Source organism: Monodelphis domestica, chromosome 8, assembly GCF_027887165.1.
Source record: "Monodelphis domestica isolate mMonDom1 chromosome 8, mMonDom1.pri, whole genome shotgun sequence".
NCBI lineage: Eukaryota > Metazoa > Chordata > Mammalia > Didelphimorphia > Didelphidae > Monodelphis > Monodelphis domestica.
This window is the reverse complement of record NC_077234.1, coordinates 3,228,695-3,250,766: the sequence shown is the minus strand read 5'-3', so window position 1 is coordinate 3,250,766 and position 22,072 is coordinate 3,228,695. Positions and strand designations below refer to the sequence as shown.

Sequence of the window (22,072 nt, the reverse complement as noted above, 5' to 3'; positions counted from 1 at the left end):
AAGGACCCAGGGAACAAAGCCACCATTTCCCCTCTCCGTGCCTTCGCAGCCATTTGTCCCTCCAGCTCCCTGGCCACAAAGGCCACTTTCTGCCATCAGCCCAAGTCCTCCCATCCCCTCTGGAAGATCCTTACGTGGCCAAAGCCCGCCCTATGAGAATGCAAGGGCTCCCCAAACGGCCTGGAGAGGGGCAGCAGCAGAGGCACGCGCGGCCCCAAGGCTTCCCAGACGGGCCACGGCCAGAGAGCCGACTTGGCTGTCTGCCATTTCGGGCCCACGCGCGCCGTCTCGGTCCCGACTCTCACCCAGTGTGTCCCAAGACGGTGGCGTGGTGCAGCGGCCCGCGCCCCTTGATGTCCCTTTGGTTCACGTTGGCACCGTTCTGCAGGAGGAACTCGCAGGTTACCAGAGAGCCCTGGGGAAGAAGAAGCAGCTGGGATGAAGGAGAAGCTGAAAACCCACCCACCATCTATGAGCTGTGACAACACTCATCTCTAGGGGGAGCCCGGCCCCCGGGGAGGACCAAGGAAGGAGCCCGTGGACGCCAAGTCTCTCCACCCTGGAGACGGCCCACGAGGATTCTTCACTGAGGAATGCTGCGGCCTGGGAGCACACAAGGAGCCCATCCCAACTCGGTAGGTAGGACAAGAAACGGGCCCATGTTCAAGCATGACTTAACAAGCTACTTCACAGCTGCCGCCAGAGATGCGGAATCAGAAGATCTGGGTTCAAATCCTGCCCTTATAGACTTCGGGGGCCCGTTTTCTCTTCTGTAAAATCAGGGAGCTGCCTCCAAAGTTTCTTCCGGGTCTAAATCTGGGCTCCTAGGATCTTGGTGACGCAAATCCAACTGGAATTGTTCTCAGGGAAGACGTGCCAAGCTGTCTCTGTGCCCCCCCCATCTCCCTCCCGCCTTCCCTACCCCTAAGACGGCCTGAATGAGAGGCGTGGCCTTGTTCTCATCAGGATTGGCCCAGTTGACGTCGGCTCCGTGGGCCAATGCCTCGGCCATGTGGGGGAGCTTTTTTTCGTAGGAAGCTCGGTACAGCTGGAGTCCCGGATGGAAGTGCTTATATTCAAGGCAGACTGAAGAGTCTCGTCTTTCACCCTCTGAAAAGGAAGCACATCTGTGAGCCATGATCCAGCTAACCACCCGTGCAGGGGGAGCATCACTCAGGGAATGGCCGCAGCCAGAAAAGGGCCCAACTTCTGCGGACACCGGGGGTGAAGCGGGGGGGCATCCCCAGCCCTCTCCTCAGCTTCCCTTCCCGCTAACACGGCCTGGGATGGGAGAGGAGAGAGAAAAGGACCAGGAGAAAGGGAGAACCCCAAAGCGGACATCATCCAGCTGCAGGGTGGCCCTGTTCATGGACTCTGAGGGCCAGAGGAAGGTCCTTCTCCTGGGTGGAGCCTCAAGAAGAAAAGAAGACAGGATTTTGCCTTCCCACGCAAGGCCCCTGGTGACTCTCCCCAGAACCAATGAGACGTGGTTCCGAGAACTACCTCTGGGCACCTGGGAAAAAACTCACCTGGCTCATATAAGCTATTCGCGGAAACCACCGAGGACAGGCCTTCTCTGGTGTCTTCTGCACACTGCTGGATGCCGCTGTCATTGCTCTTGACTGTGTAAAATAAAAGGTGGACGAGGGGTGAGCCCCCGACACGGCGGGAGCAGGCCCTGGACAGCATGCGGAAACGCGTTCACCTCCAATTCATCCTGAATCCAGCCACCACCAATGAATTGGGAAACAATGAAATGCACTTAGCACACACTCAGTCATGGGCAGGCACTCGGCCTCTCTAGAGGGGCATCCCCAGGCTAGAGCACCTTTCCATCGAAGAGACCTTGGCAAGGCTCTGAGCACAGTCAAGCATCAAGAGAAGCGAAGGCCGAGATTCGGACAAATGGGTCACAGGACAAGCAATGGTCCCAGCACACAACGAGCGCGAGCAGAGACGAGTACTTACTGCTACGCAGCTTTGAAGAAGTATCAAAGTAGGAGAAGAGCGAGTCTAGCTCATCAGGACAGAACAGAGACTCCCGCCTGGCCTCGTCGCTACTTACAGCCACCGCTGGGCACATGCACGTTATCAGAGCACAAAGCAGGCAAGAAGAAGGGGAAAGGGCAGGAAAGAGTGTTACTGGGGAGACTGAGAAAGAGCCAAAAAGGGAAGTGGGGTGCTTCAAAAGATGTTAGTTGGCGAGGCGTAGGGTGGAGGGAAAAGGAGCCACATCTAATGGCTGACCCTCATCTAGGCAGACTTCTCATCCCATCAGGATGGGACGCCTCGTGGTGGACTACAGCTGCGCCCCAAAGGGCTCTGTCTGAAGGGTGGCCGCTAGCAAAGAAAGCTACCGTGTCCTGTGAAGACTGAAAAAGAAGCATTTGAGGCACCTGCCTGGAGCTAACGCCTCATGAAACCGGTTAAGAGGACGAGCAATGTTTGAGATGGGCGCCAAAGTCTCCTACCTGTGCTTCTGCTTGGTGTTCTGACTTGGTCTTCAAGGGCTGGCTTGAAAGAGCTGGACCCCTTCTCCTCTTGACTCTGGACCAGAGCCAGAGGTGAGGAAAAAGCAGAATCCTTATCCACAAATTTCTTCTCCACATATTTGGCTTTGATATAGGCTTCTTTCTCCTGCCTGATACATAAAAGCACAGGCCCCATCACTGCTGGCCCCAACTCAGAAGAGGAGACCGGAGAACACTGTAAGTCCCTCCCTGAGTTAAACTCCTCCGTACAGATGGCAGAAGAGCTCTGCAGGCTTCCTTCCCCACCAACCCATGCTTTGCTCCCCTGCTGACTCACATGCCCCTGCAGGCCTGAAGTCTAGCCTCTGGACACCACCAGGGGCATCCAGGGCAAGCCCCTCAGGGCCCCAGGAAGGCGCTCAGCTGGAAGGTTCAGGGCAGCAGCCGAAGTTCCCTCCTTGAGAGTTCTTTAGACCAAGGGCTCTGCCGGGCCAGGCCTCCATTAAAAGTCCATCCATCTAGTCAGGCCACTTCTCTGCTGGAAAGTGTCCTGGGATTCCCTGCCGGCCCTGAAGCTTGCTCATACTTCTGGGCTCCGACTCCAGGTTTTTACTCACGTCTCCTTCCTGACTTCAAGGACTCGGAAGCCAACAGCAAACAGTCCAGTGGCGACAGGGAGAAGACACTGGACAGCAATACATTAAGAGGGAATGGATGATGCAACAGCTCACACTCTTGCTTCCAGAAACTCCCTTCGGAGGGACATCACGCTCCAAATGGAACACAAATGCCGACTGATGTTCGGAGAATCCAGCCTTGAAGGGGGTCTTCTGTGCTCCTGGCACACGCCCTTGGTTTGGGGACGCATCCTTTCCCCAGAGGAGGAAGAAAGCAGACTGTGGCCATAAGAGAACTGTCCTCACAAGCAGCCCCTGGGAATCCTCTAACGCAGCAGGCGAGGGCGCTGGCGGAGGGCTCGCTCACTCATGCCCAAACGTTAGTTCTCACGAAAACCAGAAAAGGGAACAAGGGATCCGAAAGCACGGCACGAGGGATGGCTTTTCATTAAAAGGTGCTTAATATCAAAATGACAAAGTAAAGCCCCAGAGAGAATTTTCTCTTGGGAGAAGCAAAGGTTCATATCGTCATCGAAATCTGGATGCTATGTTAGCAGGGGAGGAACCTTTTTTCCCTTGTAAGCAGGTAAAATCCTTCATTAAAATGGCAGGAAACAGAGTCTCGAGTTAGATTCTCGTGTGGGTTTATGCTGAGGGCTCAAGGACTTCTCTATTCCAACTGGCGTCGGGGTGAGAAAGCCTGGACAAGTCAACGGGCATCAGTGGAGACGGTCCCCCGACTTCTGAGGATGAGGACAGGCAGACACACTCTCATTCTCACATGAAAAAGTCTAAGGAAATTGTTCTGGGAAGGCGACGCAGCTGTCCAAAGCGAAGGCGAGCCGTGGGCCGGAGGGCTCTCACTGACAAGAGGCCACACTGGTGCAAACAAGCGGGGCGACACAACGCAGAAGCCTTTCCCACCCCGATCACTGGTAACAGGCTGACACACCCGCCCAAGTCTCCCCATTTTCTGAGAGGCTCCTCAGCCCTCCCTGAAGGAAGGCCATCTTTTCCTTTCGGACTCTTTCCCCAAAGCTGCTTCTCCTCTTCAAGCTTCACCTCCCACTTCCTCTTCCCTCTACTGACTAGGTCTGGCTGATCTCCTCTATCGCTTTTTGGTCCATATTTCTTTGCTTATGTCTCCCCCGCTAGACTGCAACCTCCTTGATGGCGGGGACCGTCAAGAGGGCACCCCCTGGAGGAGGCTCCAGCAAAGGAGACAAGAGAAGGAGCAATCAGAGAGGCAGGAGAAGAACCAGGAGAGAGAAGGCCACAAGCAGGCGCAAAGGCAGCGAGCACTGGGAGGAATCCTGGGCTGAGGGGTGGCAAGGCAAGACTGGTAACAAGGCAAAGTCGAGAAAAGGGAACGGTATCGCGCTGGACTGGCTCAGCAAGTGGGCAAGATGGCGAAAGCAGGGTCCAGACGGGGCAAGGGGAAGGCCTAGCAAGCGCCTGAGGGTCCGTGACGACACCAGTGAACAGAGGACAGGAGGAGGACAGGCCGACGCCAGATACGGGAGTGTCCGGGTCCCGAATCGTGGGAAGGAGGCTTGGTGGAGGGCAGCAAAAGCAAGGCTGTGAGCCTGTGAGCGGTCCAAGTGCCGTGGGAATGAGGGCACAGGAGGAGAAGAAGCTGAGGAACAGGGAGTCTGAGGGAGTGTCAGCCTGTGTGTTGGAGCCCCGAACAGGAGGGCGGAGGTGGGAAGGAAGGAAGCCTGTGACTCCCTGAAGGGGGAAGAGTTTTCTGGACATCAGCAGACAGAGCTCCTGGGATTCTGAGCGGACGGTACAAACGGCAGGAGGAGAACTCAAGGAGGCAAGGGTTCAAGAGAGCCTGGAAGCTCCCCCCGGACCTGGGACCGAGGGGCAACAAGGGAAAGTACCGCGGGGGCTGGGAAGAGCGGCCAAAGAGGGTGTGTCGCAGGGACAGACCCAGAAGAAGAAAGCCAGGTGAAAGGCAAGCGTGTTCCTGTGGGGGCTGGATGGTTTTAGAGGGCGGGGTGGGGGGTGCCAGGGAACAGGGAGGGGGGTCACACTGAGGGAGATCAGAGTTAGGGGCCAGGCAGTAGGAGATGAAGAACACAATTCGCACAGGGACAGCGGGGGGATCAGAATCGTTGGGGGAAGGGGTGCCTGGGTGGGAATTTGCCAAGCACTGATGAATGGGCTGGGTACAGCCTCCATGGAATCCGCTCGAGATATTGGGCAATTCAGGCACGCTGACAGGCTAGGCCATGCCAGGCCATCAGTGGAGGGTGCAGGAAGGAATGGCATTCCTCTGACCCAGGCTGCGAGTGGGACAAGGTGACCCCAGAAGGGCAGGGTCAAGCCCATCTCATCTCATGTCATCCGTACTCCTCCCCGGGGGTTGGGTGTCTGTGTCTGGGCAGAGTTCCGAGGGTGTGTTTACTCTCTCAGATCTCCTTCGACCCTAACTGGCTTCCTTCCGGTCCCCTTCGCCATCTCATCCTCCTCCTCACTTCTAGGGTTCCCGTGACTGTCCCAAGATCTCCTCTCCCCTTCCTTAGGGACCTGTCTGCTCCTAAGGGACACCTGCTGCTGCCCCTGAGCATCTTTGTATGGAGGAAAAAAGCCAACACAACTAGTCAATGCTTGAAAGACGCTCAAAGACGTGTAGCCCTTGGGGGCTTCCCACCTTGACGAGGGGTAGCTTCGTTGGAGTCCTGCTTCCTCGTCAGAGTCTTTACGCTTGGTCTTCTGGTGTTTGGGTGTTCTTTCCGTTCACATCGTTGTAAGCACTGCGGTGGGGGATTGTTTCCTTGGCTCCGGGGACTTCCCTCTGCATCAGTTCAGAGGTCTTTCCAGCGTCTCTGCATCTATCACCCAAGTCATGGCTTGTGGCACAATATTCCAATGCAAACATGTACCACAATCTGTTAGCTATTCGCCCACTGATGGGCATCTACTGCTTCCAATTCTTACACATCACAAAAGTATTCTTAAAATGGTTTGGTGTATATGGAGACTTTCTTCTTGAAGACGGCTTCTCTAGGCCATTAAGCCCAGGAACAAAGTCTTTGGTTCAAAGAGGATGGACTAAACTTCCGCTTCACAGCTCTACCAACAATGGATTGGGGTAGCTATCATTTCATAACCCCTCCAACACTGACTGTTGCCATTTTTTGGTCATTTTCCCCCTTTTTCTTTCTTTTTTATTTTTTTGCCAGATTGCCAGGAGGGAGGTGAAACCTTATTTGGATGTGCATTGCTCTCTTATCAATGATTTGGAGCATTTTTTCTATGTGGTTGTGAATATTTGGCGGTTCTTCTATTAAGAATTGTTTAGGGGGCAACTGGGTGGTTTAGTGGATTGAGAGCAAGACCTAGAGAGCGGAGGTCCTGGGTTCAAATTTGACCTCAGACACTTCCCAGCTGTGTGACTCTGGATAAGTCATTTAACCCCCATTGCCCAGCTCTTACCCCTTTTCTGACTTGAAACCAGCACACAGTATTGATTCTAAGGTGGAAGATAAGGGTTTATTTTAAAAAAAGGTTTTTTTATTCCTATTCTTTGATCATTTATCTATCAATGGAGAATGGCTATTCACTGCTCAGATACCTCAGACACCACACTGGTGTCAGAGATATCAGATACAGATTTTTTTTCCCCTTTTGACTACTTCTCTTCTGATCCGAGATGCACTAATGATGCCTGTTCAGAGGCTTTTCAGTTTGTGTAATCAATTATTTATGTTTTGTAACATCCTCGATCGCTTATCTGGCTAAGAATACGTCTTTAACCATAGCTGCAAGAGGCACATATCTGTTTTTGTAATGTTTAATAGTGTGGTCACATATCTTTGATCTAAGGCGCATTTCTGCCTGCCAGACCTCTTTCCCCCTTTCCTGGGAGTTTTTAGCAAAGAGGGTTTTTCATAACGAACTTGTGGTTTCTGCTTTGGACGGTCCATCTTTTGTGTTATATGGTTAAGCTCAGAATGGCAGGAAAAGTCACCCTGGACTTTATCCAGAACTCTGGGGCTCTTTGGGGAATAATTCCATTCTCTCATCCTTTTTCAGAGAGTGTGAAATAATCTTGTAGCTGGAAATGCCCTTCCCTTTGTGTCTGAAAGTCTTTCCCTGATGAACTGCAGAACTTGTTTCTCAAGTGAATTGGTCAATTTAATCACTCCGTGTCTGGGAGTCGGTAGCCTTGGACTGTTTCCTGGAGGCAATCTGTGAAGACTTCCAACCGAAATGCCCTTTTCTATGTCCAGAAGTTCTGGGCAGGGAGTGGCAAGGGGTTTGTGTGGGCCCGTCTTGTTCTTCGGAGAGGCAAATGAGCCTTTGGGGGTCTTTGAGAACAGTGTTTGGACTGTATGGTGAGCACGTCTGCTCTCAATTCTTGGGGTTTCGCCTCTAGTCCTCTAGGCCGCCCTTCCCTTCTACGTATTGGCATTCCCCCTCTATTGTTCTCTCTACAGTTTCTGTGGGAAGGCCGCCATGACAGATTCCAGTTTTTCTGTTCCATGTTGAGCCTAAATTCTGCTCTCTGGCATTTTGGGACCGTCTGCCTGTCTTTCTGACGGGGCCCCTTGTTTCCTCAGTTGAACTTCCTAACGGAGAGGTGCTTCCCTGTTTGCATTTGAGCCTTAGGGCAGCACACAGCAGCCCCTTCCTAAGCTGACTGACCAAACGACTTCAAGAAACCGGAAACCCTAAAAGAACCCTAAACTCAAACCATCCCATTTGAATTCTTGCATTTAGAAAAGGCTATTATTATAGAAAGGAAACTCAATCAGTACCTTTGTCCAGGCTGTGGTTTCTTTATTCCCATTTTCTCAATTTTGGCTTCATAAACTCGATTCATAACATCATTTCCCAACTCACACATAAGCTGTGCGACAAAGAAAACAAAAGAGTGAGTAATGCAGGCTTTGAATTCTCATTTTCATGCTCCAAACAGATGCAGTAATCATCATGCAATCTCTGATCCCCCAAGAGGTGGAGTCAAAACCAAAGCGATCCAGGGCTAGGACAGCTGCAAGGAGGAGGGCATTCTCCATTTAAATACCGTGAGGGTTGGGGGCAGCTGGGTGGCTCAGTGGATGGAGAGCCAGGCCCAGAGGTGGGAGGTCCTGGGTTCCAATCTGGCCTCAGCCACTTCCCAGCTGGCTGACCCTGGGCAAGTCCCTTGACCCCCACGGCCTAGCCCTCACCACTCTTCTGCCTTGGGGCCAATACAGAGCCCTCAGGAGATCCGTCAGCACAACTAAAGGCCCTCCCACTTCAGGATGGCTCGTGGATGTAATGGGTCATGACTGTGCTGCGCTAGGGGAAGCCATCAGCAGAAGGGGGGCCCGAAGAGGGCAGAAGGGCCGCAGAAAGCGCAGTCTCAGCGATGCTGACACAAGGCAGCGAGTTCGTGATGGGGGCAGAGAAGATGAGAACGTGGGCTCCCCCCCCCCGGCGAGGGCCGGCCCCCGACGTCCCCGAGGGTGCCGGGAGCTGCGCTCGGCCTTTTCCTACTCTCTCCTTGGCTGAGCAGGAAGGCAGAGGGAGGACAGCGGGCAAACCGAAGAAACGCCGTTACCTTGAGAAGCTCAGGCTCCCAGGTATCTAATGTTAAAGAGCGGACTTTCGAAAAGTGAACCCCAAGACTCCTAGACAGAAAAGCGTTACATTCATGACCAAAGGGGGCCCTTCTGAACGCGTTCTCTCGGTCTCTTCCCCAGCCCAGCTCCCCCCAAGGCCGACACAATGCCACAGCCCAAGGCTCCGAGCCTCCGCAAGAATGTACAAGGGGGGCACCTGGATGGCTCAGGGATGGAGAGACGGGACCCTCGCCAGCTCGGTGACCCTGGACAAGTCACTTGACCCCCATGGCCTAGCCCTGACCACTCCTCTGCCGTAGGACCGTGTCCAGCAGGACAAGACTCGGGCAGTCCCTCCCATCGCCAAAGCACCTTGGGAAGCCTCCTCTGCTCTGCCAAAGCCCCCCAAGAATGCAGGGGCAGCTCTCCCCGGCCCAGGAGCCCCAGCCCCTCGGCCCGGCGAGCACAGACACAGGCTGGCTCGTCCAGCGTGGACGGGGAGGAGGGAGGAAGGGAGTACCTACCGGTGTATACCTGAGCATTCAATGCACAGGGTAATTCCCAGATTGATGCTGGCCCACCGGGGGTCTGGCAGGCCACAGTCACAGCAGCTGGCATTCCCAGGAATGCACTGAACCTGCTGCAAAGCGCTTTCTCCTTTTAATAATTTCTCTTTTGACTCGTTCCCAGAATCCAAGCTTCCTGTTGACGGAGATGATTTTTTATCCAGCTTCTAGAAGGAAAAAGTGAAGCTCAGACGCTTCCTCAGGGCAGGGCAGGCCCCCCAAGAGCCATCTGCTCTGCTCGTCCTCTACGGGCAACACCAGCGGCGGCTCATGGAACGCTGTCCGAAAGCAGCCGTACAATGGCGATGGGATGACTGCCGTCCCCTCGAGCAGAGCCCCCTGCAGAGGCTGCTGGGAGTTGTAAGAGCAACAAAAACGGAGAGTCTAAAACCAGGCCCTGGGACCGTGCCCGGGGGGCCTTCGCCCAGGCCAAGTCCCTGCCCCCCCGGGCCACGGTGGCAACGAGACCCCCGGCTCAGGAGTCCCGGGTTCCAGTCGTGCGTCAGCCCGATGCCTCGTAAAGAAGTCCTGGCTGGCTCCGACAGCCCCAGAGAGACTGACCGCCAGAGCTCCTGGTGGCTGCGGCCCGAGGGAAAAGGGAGGCGGACGGACGGAGAGGAGTAGCCCGAAGCGTCCCTGAGACAGCGGAAGGGGAAGCAGGGCCAAGCGTGTCCGTGAGGACGCCTAGGGAGAGGGCCGGCTGACGGGGCCGCCCTGCGCAGACGGCCCCCGCCATGCCCCCAACGGTCTCAATGGCCAGGCCATAAGCCCGCCCTCTGCCTCCCTGGTGGCCGACTGGCGGGGGCAACTGAGAGACCCGGCCCAGAGAAGACGGGAAAGAGCGGGGGCTCGAGGGCCACGGAGAAGGCAGAAGGAAGGGGGCGCGGAGGCTCCCTGGGGAGGGATTCCTGGGGTTTCTCCAGAGAAAAAAGGGAGGCCGGGGTGGCAGGGAGCCCAAGGAGACGGGCACCTCCGGGCGGAGTCTCAGGGAAGACCCTCTCGATGGAGATGGGTGGGAAGAGGGAGAAATGGCGCTGCGAGGTGTGTGACGGGGCGATGGGTGCGAGGCAGGCCCGGGGCAGCGGATGATGGAAGATGGCTCCCCGGAGCTGAGCAGCGATGCTCCTGCGGGCGGCAGCAGCCTCCCATCTGCTCTGGGGGGGGCCACGATGGGCCCCCGGAGGGCGGGATCCTGAGGGCCTCCCCCTCCGCCCCGATGCACGGCACTCACCTCGGTCTCATCTCCTTTCTCCCTATAAGCAGTGGCGATGCTGGTCTGAACAGCCTTAATCCACGCTTGACGCAGCTTCTCGGAGTCGGCCTGGAGTATGCAGCTTCTGCAGAGAGACGGCCTCGTCAGGCACCAAGGGTGGGCGCGGCGTCCTTGCCGGGCCCCCTGGACTCCCCCAGGTCACAGAGGGGAGCCTGGCCGCCCACTGGCCCGGGCTGGGCTCTGCGGTCAGCAGGCGGCTCCCAGGCTCTCTCCGAGGCCACTGATGGCTCCCAGTCCTCCCTCACACCTTGACCTGGGCGCTGGGCGCTGTTAGGGAGGTGCCAAGGGGTGCCACAGTGGCCAGAGCCGTGGCTCTGGATCAGGAGTAGCTGAGTTCAAATCCAGGCTCAGACACTCCCCTGAGAGGCATCTGACCTCCCTGGACTCAGTTTCCTCATCTATAAAATGGGGATAACAATCACCCCTCCCTTGACAATATGTGGGGAACATTTCCAAGCTTACAGCTCCCCCTCAATGCTGGGCATTACGGGTCCCCGAGTCAGGAGGGAACCTCTGGAATACCCTGAGGAGAGGGATGTGGACCACGATCTAGCCCTATCCCAAGTCAGTTTCTAGGCTGTAATAATACTGTTTTGCTCCCTGTAGAGGAAGGACTTGAGGTAAAGGTTATGGCAGCGTCTGACAACGCTGGGAAGTAATAGGAATGATCAGAAAAATGATAGGGGGCCGCTGGGTGGCCAGGCCCAGAGAAGGGAGGGCTGGGTTCCAGTCTGGCCTCAGACACTTCCCAGCTGGGTGACCCTGGGCAAGTCACTTGACCCCCAAGGCCTAGCCCTGACCGCTCTTCAGAGTATTGATTCTAAGGCGAAGGTAAGGGTCGGAAGGCAAAAGGCAGACTGCCCGTGAGGAGCCCACAGCCCGACGAGGGAGAGAACAAGCAGAGCCACAGGCGGACCAGCTCCACACCGAAGAAATGAGAAATGCCCACAGGGAATATGGAATGGCACAAGGTGGCGCTTAAGCTGGCACCTGAAGGAAGCCAGGGCGGGGAGTGGGCAGGTGGGAGGAGAGGGCATCGTGGGCATGGCGGAGAGCCGGGGAGGCGGGCAGCACGGATCTAGCAATGAACGAGACGCCCGGGGGGGGGGGGGTGCAGAATGCCCGACTGGGGAGTCTGCAAGAAATGACACAGGGCAGGAGCCGCAGCCAGGGACCACGGCCAAGGGGACGGCCAGAATGGCAGCGCCGAGCCCAGGCCGTGGCAGGGGGCACACCCACCCTGGCAGCCCCTCTCGCAGCCTCTGTCTTTCTTTGTCCCCGTGCCAGACCCGCAGGGCTCTCTTGGGTAGGGGCGATCCTGGCAAAGAACTGCCTGGCCTTAGTCACTGCCTAGCCTTCCAGCTCTTCTGCCGTGGAACACGGCACACAGAGCAGCGATTCAGAACAGAAGGGAAAGGCTTAAGAGAAGGGCGACAAGTGCACAGGCAGTCTTGCACTGCGCCCTGCTCAGGGGCAGCACCCACTGGCAGCCAACGAGCGCTCAGAGCCTCCCCACGTCCTCCCTGCGGACACTCGCTGACAGCTCCTAGCACAGCTCCAGGATTTCTCCCAGATGACCCGGAACTCACTTTGTGGGCGAGACCACCTCGAAGCAGAACCTTCTCTCTACATCTTCGCACTGTTTCACCGTGCAAAGCCGCAGGTCTTCCACAACCACAGTGGGATTGTCCTAGGGACAGAGCAGAGCACAGACTGCTAGAGCCATCCAGCTGCCCCCGGGGACTTTTTTACACTGACTGCTGACCCAAGGAGGTTGGTGAGCAAGAGAGACACCCCAAGTCCTCCGAAATACTGCCAGGGGCACTTGGGGGGGCAGCTGCCCAGCCTGGGAACTGGCTAAATAAAGCTGTGGATGGAATGGAAGACAAGAGGAAGGTGGACAACAACTGAGGCAGAAGGAAGCAGCCAAATTAGAAAAAACAATGACATCAATATAAGTGGGGAAAGACAATAAGGAAGAAGGGAAAGCTGTGAAAAGAGAGCCTGCCTTCCTTCTTTCCTATGGTGGAGAGGCAGGGAGCCCCTTTTGGCCTGGAAATCCAAAGGGTTTTAAACAGGAAATAAAATGAAACAGGCTCCTTCCTGGCTCCTGCTCTCCCACCCCATCAGTCACCCTCACTTCTTGGTTCATTAAGGAAACAAGTGACACATTAAAAGTCATCCTATGCACCACAAACGTTGAGAGCAGAACAGAGAGAGTGACTCAACCCCCCCAGGCTGGAGTACCCATCTGATAAGTGCACCAGTAAACTGATGGCTGAGGACAAGATTCTGCAAATACCTGACATGCTCCCTGGACGTTCCTTCAGGAATAAAAGAGCGGTACCTACCTTGAATTTTTTCTGGTACACCAGCTGATTATTCTGTATCGAGAACCAGCGTCTAAATAAACAAAAAGTCATTTAGTTATATGCAAACAGAATTTCTTTCACTTACTGACCAAAGTAATTTTTTTCATCTGGAAAACGAACACATTGGCCCACAAAATTATGTTTTTAGCACAAAATCATGACCATTTTTGTCAGTAAAAGATGCATATGGCAAATAGAAGGATGAAAAGAGGGGAGAAAGCCAGCATTTTTAAACTGCAGAGTTTAAATTTTGATTAAAGGAAATACAATTATACGAATTAGTTCCTCTATGGTATATAGACTTCTACTCTAACAAATATAATTCTTTAGTAACTTCTATGTTAGACAGAAAAAAATAGCATTGCAAAAATCACCTCTTCTTTTTGGAAGTGTTTCTTCATGAGGAATGCTGAATAGGGGGATGTTTTTGTGTTTAGATGGAGCTGAGCATTGCAGGAATGGGGGGGGGGGGCAGGGGATAGAAGAGAAGGTACTTTTCTATTCAATCCCGCCCCCCATCCATCACAGGAAATGTGGAATAAATTTCCAGCTAGATGGAACTGATGAAGGGCAGCAGTCAACTCATCCCAAGTGTTTAATTTGGAAAAACGGGGCATTAGTCATTTTAGAACTGAAATCAAGGCCTTTCTGTAAGTCTGTGTGTCTGCCTATATGCACAGACGTACAGCCTTGAAGGATCCGGGTTTACACTCAGATCAAACACTTCTGATTTCTTCTGTTTGGGGCAGCAACGGTACTACATGTGGCTCTCAGAGTACCTGGGATCTTCTTTAGAAACAAGATTAACTGTGGTAACATTTATCTACATTTCGAGCTACAAAAATCAGTAGCAAAAGCACCCCAAATTCATTCAAGGAAGCCAAAAAATCCACTTCCTCATATGAAATGAGCTTCCTGTAAGCTGATTTCTATTTCGAATATTGGGAATTCATGTTGAGCTGATTTCATCCTCACAACGACAATTATCAAAATGAAAGCAAACTCACCAGGGGGAGACAATGGGGCTGGCTAGTTCCCCATTTCCCAGTTATTCCTCCAATCCTTTTCCCCTTTCTATCACCTTTACCATTAACAAGACAGGGATCATATCCAAGCATCCAGGCACAAGCCTGGCGCATGTTACGTCTCTGAGAAAATCACCAAAATGCAGGCGAGGAAAGGAAGACATTCCAGGCTTCATCCTTGCTTCTGGTCACAGCAGATTAGACGGGTTAAATTTGCTGCCTACAACACGCAAAAGAAAGAGCCCAGCCCAGCCACACTGGAGAACATGCAATGGAACCAGTCTCTGGAAAGGCCAAAACGTATGCACTCCATCGGCTACCAGGAGGCAGTGCAACGGAACTTTATTAATGTCAGGAAAAAGCTATCAATCCTCCTCCGTTTACTGCATTGGTACAGACAAAAGGAGAGCAGCAGAGTTCTCAGGACTGCTTAGGCCTCATGGGAACCAGGCGACAGGCACCGAGACTTCAGAAGGGGCTCTTTTCAAATATCCCGTTCCAAAAGCATCACAGAGAAGATGACTGCCAGCCCCCAGGCTCGCTCCAGGCCAACAGCAAGGCTCTTGGTGGATTCCAGATCCAATCTCAGTGGCTTCACCCACAATCCATTCATGTACATTTGGGGAGTGTGGATAAACTTGGCAAACAAAAGTAGGGCAGCCATTGAGTCCCCAAAGCCAAACCAAACCAAAAAAGGGTGGGTGGAAGTGCCGCTCTCCCAAAGATGAAACATGGCACGGTCCCCATCCACCTGCACACTCTGGGTTCCGCTCTCAGTGAGGACCCAGCGCCCACTCTGCCCAGTTCCTGGTCCTGGGAAGGAGCACTCAATTCTTAGGCATCCAACCCCAAACGGACCCAGAACTTGGGGAGGACAGCGACCGCGTTATGGGGAAAACACCACAATCTTCTGTCCTCAGGGCCCAGGCTATAAAAAAGCCAAGGTGAGCTTCAGAAGGTCTGTAGGAAAGATAATTGTAGAAATAGCTTCAGCTTTACAGCAATGCACTTCTTCTGGAAGGAAGACACAGCCACCAAATTAGACCTACAAGAATGAGTTCTTCCTATCTATTCTTTTAAAAAAATACTCGAGGGGGCAGTTAGGGAGCTCAGTGGATTGAGAGTCAGGCTCAGAGACAGGAGGTTCTGGGTTCAAATCTGCTCTCAGATACTTTCTGTGTGGCCCCGGGCTTACCCCCTATTGCCTAGCCCTTCCCGCTCTTCTTCTGCCTCGGAAGCAAGGGTCAAAAAAGCCCTAGATTAGCATCTGAGGACTTCAAAATCAAATTGTCGGAGAAGAGGCCCTTCTTTCTGCCATTAGGATGAAGTCAAGAACGATGCTCGGGTTCCTGTTCCAAAGGAAGCTGAGTTTCATCCCCAGCAGCAGGAGACATGGGAAAAGGCAGAGCCTGGTCCTGTTCTCCTGGGAGACACGCTGAGCGTATGCAAGCTCTAGAGTGCGAGCGCGTGACCCACCAGCAATCTTTGGCCCCTTCTTAAGCAGACGATGGACACAAAAACGCTGGAATCTAAGGGAGAAAAGCCTGCTCGGTGTTTCTTGGCCCCGCGGGGCGCCCGTCGCCCTCGCACTAAGAACCCTCAGCTACAGAACTTCTTCCACGCCTGCCAGGGAGACACACGAAGATGGCGTTTCTGGCTCTGTGGGCCCTGGGGATATACCGAGCGGTTTTTTGCCAGATTACAAATGAGAAACCCCAGCAGCAGCCCCCTGAGAACTAGCCCACCCCGCGGTTTCAGATTTGGTGCAGAGACTTTCTATCCATTGCAAGTAATCCATGTGAAACGTCAACGCAGGTTAATTGTGAGCTTTTTCATGCCAAAAGAGAACACTGGAGAAGGTGGGAGGAAAAGAAGCAGCTAATTGGTACCTGATGTGATCTGGCTTTCTCCTGTCATGTGAAAAAATGGGGCAGGATTAAAACATAAGAGAAAGGAAGAAAAAAGAATGAAAACGCAAATGAGCAAAACAAGCAGAGGGCGAGCGTGCTGTGAAAACCGAGCAAGCAGGGTCACAGCGGAGCACCCTCACTAGCCCGCAACAGGCCTGGCGCCTCCTCGGGCGCACACAAGGGAAATCAATTCTAGTGAAACCCAAAGGTGCAAAACGCGTTCTGGCTTAAGTTCATGGATCCCAGGCTTGGCCTGCCAAACTCTACTCTGAGGAGTCAGCAGTCTGAGTCAAACATGACGGAATCTCTTTTTTTCCAATCTGAAAAATGTAAGCTGTGGGATCTTGTTCCAGGGTCCTTGGGCAGTAAACCTAGGAGACGATCTCCGATTCACGGCAGCCCGCAGTCAGCCAAGCCCTCCCTATCCTGTTCTCCCTTCCACAGGAAGAGCTTGTCTTAGTTAAGATCAAAGTGAAGGGCCTTCCAGAGGACCCCTGGGATCAGGGGATTGGGAACTTCATTGAGATGAAATTCAAGCAGTTGGTTAATTCTCTCCTTTTCTATTTTGTTCACCTGTGTTTCCAGAGAGGAATGTGCTTTTTCTAAGAAGACTGCCTTGTTGTATCCCAGAAACGTGGAATGTGGGCAGACTATTTTCTCCTTTCCATTTGCTTTCACAAAATTATGACTTATTTTTATAATTCGTTCCTTGGAATTTCCTTGTTAGGGCTCCGCTGGAGTCTGAATTGATGATTTGACTGCATTATGGGCTGTAAAAGATGTGCTGACTTTCTCTGCCTTCTTACCCTTTTTTGAAGTTATCTCTGGCCCTTGTTAGCATATGGTTAGTGTTGTACAAGTTCCAAGGGGTGCTAAGAAATACACATATTCTTTAGCACTCCCCTTAGATAATGCCATAAGCCTCTGATCTCAGGTTTCTCAATTCTACATTTCCCCCTTGGTTTGTCCTCACAAATCGAGACAGGGATACAGAAAATCCCCACTACGTGGTATTAGTAGGTCTTACTGACATTCAATGAAGAATTTTCTCTTCTGGATTTAAGCTAAGGGGGCACACTGGTTTACTCCTGGCAATGGTTTGCTATCTATTTTTCCTTTCAACATATTGTGGTTGCCCGGATTCTCTTTTTTAAGGGTGAGAAAGTTTAGTTTGCTCTGTCTGACAGACGGCAAGATTGCAAATCCTGCTTTGGGGGATTTACCAACACTTAGTAAACTGTCTTTCAGGTCTTTGTTTTCTGCTGGGTATGAGGTGGGTTCCTCAGAAGCTACAGACTGTGGGCTTTTATTTTCTAGTCTAATCAACCCTCTGATTCATTCTCATTTAAAGTTATGGGTAAGGGTTCTCTTCTCTCCTCCAATTAGGGCTTCCCCTCTTCCTCTGGAAACAATACTTGGTCCTTTCCTTCAATCCTTAAGGCAAGCCTCTCGTCCCCTCTGCTCTCTTCCCTTCATGCTTATGCTTCCTAGTCCCCCTGTTAGCCCTTTCCCTAATATGGGAGTTTGGCATTGCTGATTTGTTCTTTTTCCCTTCTTCCTCTGATCTAATTGTTGAATTATTCTCCTCTTTTTTCCTTAAGTATTCACAAAACTCTCATCTTTCTCTTTCCCTTCAAACTGCTTTTCAGATTTACATTTTTCATTTTTTTCTAACAATGATTCCCTTCTCTCATTCTCTTTATGATTTCTCTTTACTTTCTGCCTATTTTAGACTTTTGACTCTGATTCTTGAGCCTGATTTAGTCCCTCTCTAGTCTGCATGCCTCGTGGCATTAAAACTTCTACTGTATCCAATTTGGTGTCCCCTTTTCTAAACAATTTCGAAGCTGTGGCCCCTTTTTTTCTTTTGTGCCCCCTCTTAGAAACACTCACTTCTCTCCAGGAAGTGATGCAGAGCGAGAGGAGCAGAACCAGGAGAACATCGTACACAGAGACTAATACACTGTGGTATAATCGAACGTAATGGACTTCTGCATTGGTGGCGGTGTAATGTCCCTGAACAACTTGCAGGGATCCAGGAGAAAAAAACACCATTCATAAGCAAAGGATAAACTATGGGAGTGGAAACACCGAGAAAAAGCAACTGCCTGAATACAGAGGTTGAGGGGACATGACAGAGGATAGACTCTAAATGAACACTCTAATGCAAATACTATCAACAAAGCAATGGGTTCAAATCAAGAAAACATCTAATGCCCAGTGGACTTGCGCGTCGGCTATGGGGGTTGGGGGGGAGGAAAAGAAAATGATCTATGTCTTTAACGAATAATGCTTGGAAATGATCAAATAAAATATATTTAAAAAAAAAAAAAAGAAACACTCACTTCTGTAGGTGATGGAGAAGATACTGTCCGTCCCCATGGCGGGAACTGTCCTGTCTACCCCACTCTGCAGCTCATGGCTATACTCTGCCCTCCATGTGACTGGCCACAAACATCTCCTTTCGGGGTCTGAGTGTCATTGCCTTAAGGAGCTGTGATTGCCCTTCCCTGTAGACTAGAGGAGTGGTCTCTCTAACACCAACCGCTGCCTATTTTACCCACAGATGGTCCTCATTTTCCTGTTCACAATCTCCCTTCCCCCATGGTAGTGTTCTTTGACGGTACTCCCTCTCATGACTGAAATAAAGCTCCTCCTCTCCACCTGTTCCATCCCTCACACCTCCCATGGCTCCTTCTCCCCCAACCTCTCAGCTGAGACCCCTGCCTTATAATTTACAGAAAAGCTGAGGACATTCTCCATGCATTCCTTCTTCATTTCCCATCACCCAAGTGCCTTCCGTCCCTCTCTCTCTCCCTTCACGTCTCTCCTACATAATGAGATGGCCTGACCCCGGACCAAGGCTAACCCCTCTGTATGTGCACCTGGTCCCCTCTCACCTAACAGTGCACCCCCTCTGTCACCCCATGCTGGCTCCTTCCCTACTGACTATAAACATGCCCAGGCCCAGAAAAAGCTTTCGTGTGGCCCTTCCATCTCTGCGGACCGTCATGCTCTTTGTCTTCTGGCCTTTGTGTCTACAATTGGTGCCCCCCTTGTCTCTTCTCCATTACAGCCTGACTTCGAACTGTATCAATCCTTAGAAATTGCTTTCTCCAGAGCTACCAGTGATCTCTTAGCCAACTTGTTCTGCCCTCGTTCTCCGTGACCTCACTTCAGCCTCTGACCATGGCTCACACTCTCCTCCTCGAACGTCTTTGCTCTTTGGGCATTCAGGACTCCTCTTTCTCCTGGGTCTCCTCCTCCCTCTCGGACTGCTCCTTCTCAGTCTCCTTTGCTGGCTCCTCCTCCAGATCACACCCTCTAACCACAGTCATCTCTCGGGGCTCCGGCACAGGCCCTCTGCTCTTCTCCCTCAAGACTCCTTCCCTTGGGGATCTCATCAGCTCCTGTGGATCTGATGGCCATCTCTGTGCTGATGATTCTCAAATCTACTTCCTGCCCTGATCTCTCTGATGACCTCCAACTGCCTCTTGGATATCTCAAGCTGCATTAAACAGAATTTACCTTTCTCCTTAAACTCTCCCCCTCCTCCTTCCTAGCTTCTTACCATCTTCCCAGGCCCTGAGCTTCGCCACCTAGGAATCATCTTGGATCTCTGACTTGCTCTCCCAGCCTTCAATTGACCTTTGCAGCTCCTCTCCAATCGCTTATACCTGGACAGATGCAATAGCCTTTTTGATGGGTGCCTGCCTGCCTCCAGTCTCTCCCTCCATTCAGCTACCAAAGTACAAATAACTTTGGACTCTTCACAACCCCATAAAGGATTGGCCATTTCCTTTTCTAAGGAATTAAGGCGGACAGAGGTGAAGTGACCCCCCCAGGGTCACACAGCTATTAAGTGTCTGAGGCCAGATTTGAACTCTGGTCTTCCTGACCCCACTACCTAGGTCACCAAGTGACACAAGGATAGACTGCTGGGACTAATGTCAGGAAGCCCCAAGTTCAAATCAGACCTAAGTCACTTGCCAGTGATATGATGCCAGACAAGTCACTTAATTCCACTGTAAAATGACCAGGAGAAGAAAATGGCAAACCCCTCCAGTATCTTTGTCAAAAAAACAACAAACTGAATGAATAACAATGAAAAAGTCTGATCCTGTCATCCCCCCACCCTCCTCCCAGAGCAAATACAAAACGCACTTTGGCATGGAAAGTCCTTTCTAACCTCCCCCCCACATTTCCAGTCTCTTTTTTTTAAACACTTCCCTTCTTAGAATCTATACTAAATATGATTGTAAGGCAGAAGAGCTGGAGGCAATGGGAGTTAAGTGACCCGCCCAGGATCACCCAGTATGCAAAGGAAATTTACTCTCCCCCCTTTCTGGGGTCACACAGGTGAGGTCTACTCCCTGTGTGCCTGTATGAGCTTAAACGTGATCCAGAGGCAAGGCTAGGACAAAGGGAGCCAGGAGGTTATAAAAAGGGTTAAGCAAGGCTCTATCTCTGGTATTCTGCCAAGGAAGTTCTAGGCTGGGATCAGCTGAAGCTGCCACGTGAGAGCTCCCTCTCTCTCTCATTTTCTACCTATCCAAGTAATCCTATTAAATGTTACTAAAATCTAAGGACCAGAGTCCTAATTTCATTAAAACACCAGCTAGGAAGTGTCTGAGGTCACATTTGAACCCAGGGCCTTCCATCTCCAGGCCTCTATCTTCTGAGCCTTATCCAGTCTTCTTACATTTCACAGCCCACCACATACTCTTCAATCCACTGACACATGGTCTGGTTGTTCCACCACCTCCATCTCTTGGCGCTGAAAGGCTCCCCTTCCTCTACTCCAACTACTGGTCTCCCTGGCTTCCTTCTAACTAAAACCCTACACCTTCCTTTCTGCTGCTCATTCTTTCCCATTTATGTCATATATCACTTACTTTGCATTTGTTTGTTTGCACACCGTTTCCCCAGTTAGATTATGAGCTCCTGGAGGGCAGACACTGTCTTCTGCCTTTTTTCTGTATCCCCAACACACAGTAGGCATTTCATAAATGTTTGCCATTTTACTCCCGCTTTTGCCTCCTTGCCCTTTCTTCTCTCAGCTCTTTTCTTCCTGACCCTTCTGGAGTTATTTTCTCTTCCTTGCTCATCTCTGCCTTGTTATGGGAACATTCTCTGCTAGCCTTTTCCCCTTCTCCAATTCTGAAATGTAGTCCCCTAAAAACCCTGACTTATGTGTGGGCAGGATGTTAACAAATACGGTCTTTCAAGTTTCAGGCCTCTTTCTCCACTGTCATTTCCACTGCCCTCAGCTCCAAGTCCTCGTAGCAAGAAATCTCCCCTGGTTTTTCTGAGTTTTTGCTGTCTTGTTGCTGTTGTCTTTGATTGCCATGTTTACCTTTTATATTTCTGTTGTCTGGGATGTTTGAAAAACAATCCATTAGCTCAAGTCTGGTCTCCTTTCTAGGGATGCTGAGAGTGCCTCTTTGGACCAGAATGTCCATTTTTTTTTATTAATGGCTAAGATAAAGTTTGCAGGATAGGCCACCTTGGATTTGTGAACTTTAGATTTATTCCACCTGGCTTAGTCTAACAAAACAGGAATGTCTACACCCCTACTTAAGAATTAAGTATTGAGGAGGATGGCCTATGACTGACATGTGCTAGCAAGTGACAAATAAGAAACAACTGACAGACCTCTGGGCTGTCCTAAGTCAAGCTTAAGCTACCATTGGTACATGTGAGACGCAGGAAGTGATGTAAAAACTGTCTATATATTTCACATCACTTCCTCTAAATTCCTGAACTTCTTCCCTTGCTCATTAGAATACACTGCTCCATTCTGTCCTGTGCTTTCTAGTGAGTGCAGAACAGTTTGAAGTTATTTGCATTTCTTGTCCTTTATTTGAGGGCTTTTCTTTTGGCAACTTGCAGAAAGTCTTGTTTGATACTGGAAACACTCATTTAAACAACCCTGCACCTTGGAGTTTGTAACATATGGGTGGTTTTTTTCCCCTCTTTCTGGGCAATCTATGGAATCTTCCCATTGGCACTGAGTTTTTTGTATTCAGAAGTTGTGGGCAGTTTTCTGCTGTTATTTCTTGTATTATGGTTTTCGGGGGGGGGGGTGATTTGGAGGCTTGTGTGTGAACTATATTCTGGATGTTTTGCTTATACAGAGATCATGGGTTCTTTTAAACATTATTGCTTTCTATTTCTCTTCTTCCAGATTTTCCTTCAGTTCTGTGAACTGGCACGTCCAATTAATTGTTTCTTTGGTGAGACTTGCCACTGTGGATTCAAGTTTTTCCTATTCTTCTAA

General features: G+C 51.4%; 1 protein-coding gene across 5 annotated transcripts in view; it reads right to left on the bottom strand.

Moving 5' to 3' along the window:
- ACAP2 (ArfGAP with coiled-coil, ankyrin repeat and PH domains 2) overlaps positions 1–22,072 on the bottom strand; it is a 104,107-nt gene that overhangs the window by 7,849 nt on the left and 74,186 nt on the right. For 3 of the 5 annotated variants that reach the window (XM_016426953.2, XM_056807431.1, XM_056807430.1), the window contains 11 exons: positions 15,772–15,792; positions 12,837–12,888; positions 12,075–12,175; positions 10,444–10,549; positions 9,171–9,379; positions 8,646–8,715; positions 7,858–7,949; positions 2,472–2,641; positions 1,530–1,622; positions 923–1,110; positions 306–415 (listed from right to left, as the gene is read on the bottom strand). In XM_016426953.2, coding sequence (XP_016282439.1) covers positions 306–415; positions 923–1,110; positions 1,530–1,622; positions 2,472–2,641; positions 7,858–7,949; positions 8,646–8,715; positions 9,171–9,379; positions 10,444–10,549; positions 12,075–12,175; positions 12,837–12,888; positions 15,772–15,792 — 1,212 coding nt within the window. The remainder of the gene's footprint in view (positions 1–305; positions 416–922; positions 1,111–1,529; positions 1,623–2,471; positions 2,642–7,857; positions 7,950–8,645; positions 8,716–9,170; positions 9,380–10,443; positions 10,550–12,074; positions 12,176–12,836; positions 12,889–15,771; positions 15,793–22,072) is intronic. The other 2 variants (XM_007505704.3, XM_056807432.1) reach the window with 1 other exon arrangement.